Source organism: Limulus polyphemus, unplaced genomic scaffold (genome assembly GCF_000517525.1).
Source record: "Limulus polyphemus unplaced genomic scaffold, Limulus_polyphemus-2.1.2 Scaffold1474, whole genome shotgun sequence".
Classification (NCBI taxonomy): Eukaryota; Metazoa; Arthropoda; class Merostomata; order Xiphosura; family Limulidae; genus Limulus; species Limulus polyphemus.
In genome coordinates, this window is record NW_013667084.1 from 20134 (window position 1) to 24421 (window position 4288).

Below are 4288 nucleotides of genomic sequence, written 5' to 3' on the forward strand. Positions count from 1 at the left end.
ATGGCACTGGGAAAGAAAGGGTTAAGTAGTACTGAGAGGAAGAAAATAAAAAAAAACCCAGTACACACTTTCACAATCTACTTTTAACTACGGCTGCTTTACTACTGTTTTCATTAATAATGGGTATTATTTTCACATATTACTTAGTTCAACAACGTGAACGTCCACTTACCATTCTATATTTGGAATGGTTGTTGTTCCATTCTGCATGAGTGACGCTACTTCGGCACCTTTCACTCCAAGGGCTAAAAGCCCCAGGGCAGCTTGCATTGCAAGAGGACATTCCCTAAAAGTTCCAAAACCATTCAGTGTTAACTCATTCCATTTGGATAACACATTGTGGCAAGTTCAGAAACATCTTAAACACTAAAGTAGATCATATATGACTCTAAAAATAACCTTCAGCTATGTAGCTAGGGCATCTGGAATCACCCTGATGACTTCTGGTATTTGACGAAGAGTCAATTCTTAAATTATAATTGAAATGTACTAAAAATACTTAATTAGTTAGTTATTAGTGAACTGTTCAATATTTCCATTCTCTCTGTTCTGTTTTATCACTCTTACTATCCTTAAAACTTTCAGTGTTAGCTGAGTAATTTATAGTTAGGAACAATAAAAGAACAAAAAAAACAGTTAATATAACACTGCTGATCCTAAAATTATTAGTATAGCAACTACAGAAAGAGTGTACAATTTCAAAAAGTAGCCAAATTCAACAGAATGTCTCAGAAAAAACAAAACAAACTTGGTAACATTTCAATTTCTAGATAATACAATTATCTCACGAATACATCAGAATTATCAGTCCAACTCATTGATCAATATTGAACACAGACTAATATTGCTACTGTAACCTCAGAATTATCAACCCAATATATGTATAGGTAACAAAATAGAATTTGACCGCTGTATTATGTTTCCTTTTCACATTATAGAAAAAGGCTTACTTCAAGACTTCTTTGTAGCTAGTAATTGCAGATCTCTCCATGCCATTCTGGTAGTACAGCTTTGCTAGAGCCATGTTAATACGTGCCGTGCGTTGTCGACCAGGAATGCTTTCCAACTACAGCACAAAATAATAGATTAAGGAAAACAAGTCAATCCAATTTATTCATAAAGAAAATTTCTAAAGAAAAAAACCTGTTTTTAATATTTGCCATTTCAGGGCAGAACTGAAAAAAATAAAAATAAACATTGCACGTTAAGCCTAATTAGTAACATTCTCACAGAAATTGTTCCTTAAATGTTAAGCCTAATTAGTAACATTCTCACAGAAATTATTCCTTAAACGTTAAGCCTAATTAGTAACATTCTCACAGAAATTATTCCTTAAACGTTAAGCCTAATTAGTAAATTATCACAGAAATTGTTCCTTAATGTTTCTCCATTAGCTTTTGTTTGGAATTACATGGTAAAAATTTTCAAAAGAAAATCTGAAAATACAATAATTGTTTTATGTTTATATGATCAATGTACATACTGGGTTTTTGGTAATTTCACACTGTCAACTTCCACTAACAAGTGTTAATAATTAATTCTCCTATAGCCAAAGTTACAAATAAATTTTGAATTCAGATATTACCATTATGTAGTAGTTATAGAATAAAATCCAGAGACAGTATCTACAGAGCAAAATTCTCTTTTAAGTAGATCATAAAATACCAACTTAGTAAACTGCAACATTTAAAGCAGATATCTTTTTCTGCAAGAAAAGATATCCAAGTTGACTTAGAAGAAACGTCACTTTTTATTTTAGAATGCATTTATTTCTTCACTACATCCTATTTTAACAATTTTTAATACAGATTTTTTTGTTTTCTTTTTACAGTTAAAAGCTAAATTATGTTTCTTACTGATCAAAATAAAGATTTATTTTGACCATACTTGTTATCGGTTTGTGCCTTTTAGTTAAAATCTGATACAGTACTGAACTGCTTAATGCACAATTTGCTCGCTTTAGTCAAAATTTTTCCATGAACTATCCAATAACTTTTAACACAGTTTAAGTTAAATAATTGGAATTACTCAATCAAGCCTTAATGCAGCCAATGTTAAGATAATGAAAACTTTTTTTTATCATGGCAGTTCCCAATTGTAATAAAAATGTTTTGAGTTACAATAGAGTTCTTTCTTGCTACAAGACACCAACAACCAGTGAGACGTATGTCAGGTTATTATAATTAGTGCTAATTAATTAATCCTCAGGCTCATTAACTGATTATTTTCACAAGATACTTGGGTAGTTAGAACAATCGAAAATAGAAACGATTGGAAATACTAATTTAAAGTCGTTGATTATTTTCATAAATCATGAAACTAATCAATTATGCTGAACACCCTTGAATTAATTGAAAATTATGATGAGAATATTTCATTTACTTAAATAAGTAGAATAATCAAAAACAACAATAAATAAAAACACTAATTTTGATTAGTTGGTTATTTTCATGATATTAATCAATTTTGATTAATCAGTTATTTTACATGACACCAATTCATATAATCAGTTCTCACAGGTAACTGATTATACCATTTAATCATCTAGTTCTAGACTATGCCAGATGGTTTTACCTAAATGTAATAGTTCACTCACAAATAAATAAGAGGGACACAAGCAAAGTTTATAAAACTTTATTTATAAATAACTATCAGTAAATTGTGTTTGAATTTGACAACTAACATTATAGGAACTGCATATGCGAATCAAAGTCAAAACTTTAATTTACTAATAGCTTAATGCTATACACTAAATAGTTCCTTACTCACAAATTGAAAAGGTCACCAAACTCCAAAGTTCTTTTATTACAACAGCCATACATATCTTAACCCTATTGAGACAGGTAGAAGTCAGAGGGCATATCGTCACAGCTGTAGACTTACCTTCAAAATGTTATTTAACTATTATTTTATAATTGTATGTCAATACGTTTGGCATCAAGTCGTAGATAATAATTCAAATCTTTGTATTATACAATAGTTAGTTTTTTTAATTTGAAAGTAAATATATAAAAAAAGAGCTAAATATTGATTTTTGTGTGTCACATCATCTTCTGGGTTTGGTCAGATTACATTTTATGACACCCACTATACAACGTCTACAGTTTCTTAGTTTCCAATAAAAAACTGTGGCAGGTATTTAGTTTTTAATGGAGAGATAAACTTTCCTGGACTGGGTTGTTCAGGGATACTGATATCCCCCTTTGCCCCACTCACGAAAAAGGAAAACCTGCTAATAAAATATCACAGTAGAAAGGAACAAACTGTCAGAAGTCTGATATTAGAGAAACTAGTTTCGACACATTCGTGCATCCTCTTCAGTCTCACGTTGTCTTCTGGCATGAAAGAACTGGTCAACAAAATGCCTATGTGACCCCTGATCTTGGAATTCTTTTAAGGACACAGGAGATCAAGATTGTGTTATTTTATTATTAAATTTTGCTAAGTTCATGGAGTTAAAAGAAATTTCAGAGTTAAGTAATATCTGCTAATCTGGCTGGTATGGAGATTTGACAGATGTCCGGAAGTGCAGGAGGCAGAGAGAGGACCATGGCTGATGACTACAATGATGACAATGCTGATGAGAAGAAATAAGGCAACAAGACTCAACGAAGCATATCTCAATAACTGCCCTATAAGCAGGGTCACCTAGTGGCTGGGATCTATAAATCCAATGCCATGGCTGGAATAAGTTTCCAATATTGGCAAGATAGATTCTACAAGAAAAACTTCCAACTTTTGCTATTTGCCAAGATATCATGATATTTAGCAAATCCAGCATATTGGTTCCACCCACCACTTTATCATTTGAGAGAACTTGTTTATCTACACCTACTCTTATATATATCAATAACTTTATAACCAATCAAAAGCTCTACATTTCTTCTACATAATTCTGTCACTCATCCTAAGTTATTTATGAGAGGTTTGGTTTGTTTTGAATTTTGCACAAAGCTACACGAGGGCTATCTGCACTAGCCGTCCCTAATTTAGCAGTCATCACTACCCACTGCCAACTATTGGAACACTTTTTTACCAACGAATAGTGGGAATGACCATCACATTATAACGCTCCCATGGCTGAAAAGGCACGCATGTTTGGTGTGATGGGTAATCGAACCCGCGACCCACAGATTGCAAGTCAAGCGCCCTAACCACCTAACCATGCCGGGCCGTATTTATGAGAGAAAAACTTATATCGTTGGAAAGTTTGAAGTATTATAATCAATTTTGTGAACAGAAATTATATTTTGTTTAACCCAAATACAATTTAGTTAGGAAACCTGGT

General features: G+C 32.2%; 1 protein-coding gene across 1 annotated transcript in view; it reads right to left on the bottom strand.

The window, feature by feature from the left end:
* Nucleotides 1-4288, bottom strand: part of LOC106463751 (anaphase-promoting complex subunit 7-like) — a 33701-nt gene that overhangs the window by 16702 nt on the left and 12711 nt on the right. The window contains exons 5-6 of the mRNA XM_013923811.2: nt 951-1066; nt 173-286 (exon numbers count right to left, since the gene is read on the bottom strand). Of these exons, the coding sequence (XP_013779265.2) occupies nt 173-286; nt 951-1066 (230 nt within the window). The remainder of the gene's footprint in view (nt 1-172; nt 287-950; nt 1067-4288) is intronic.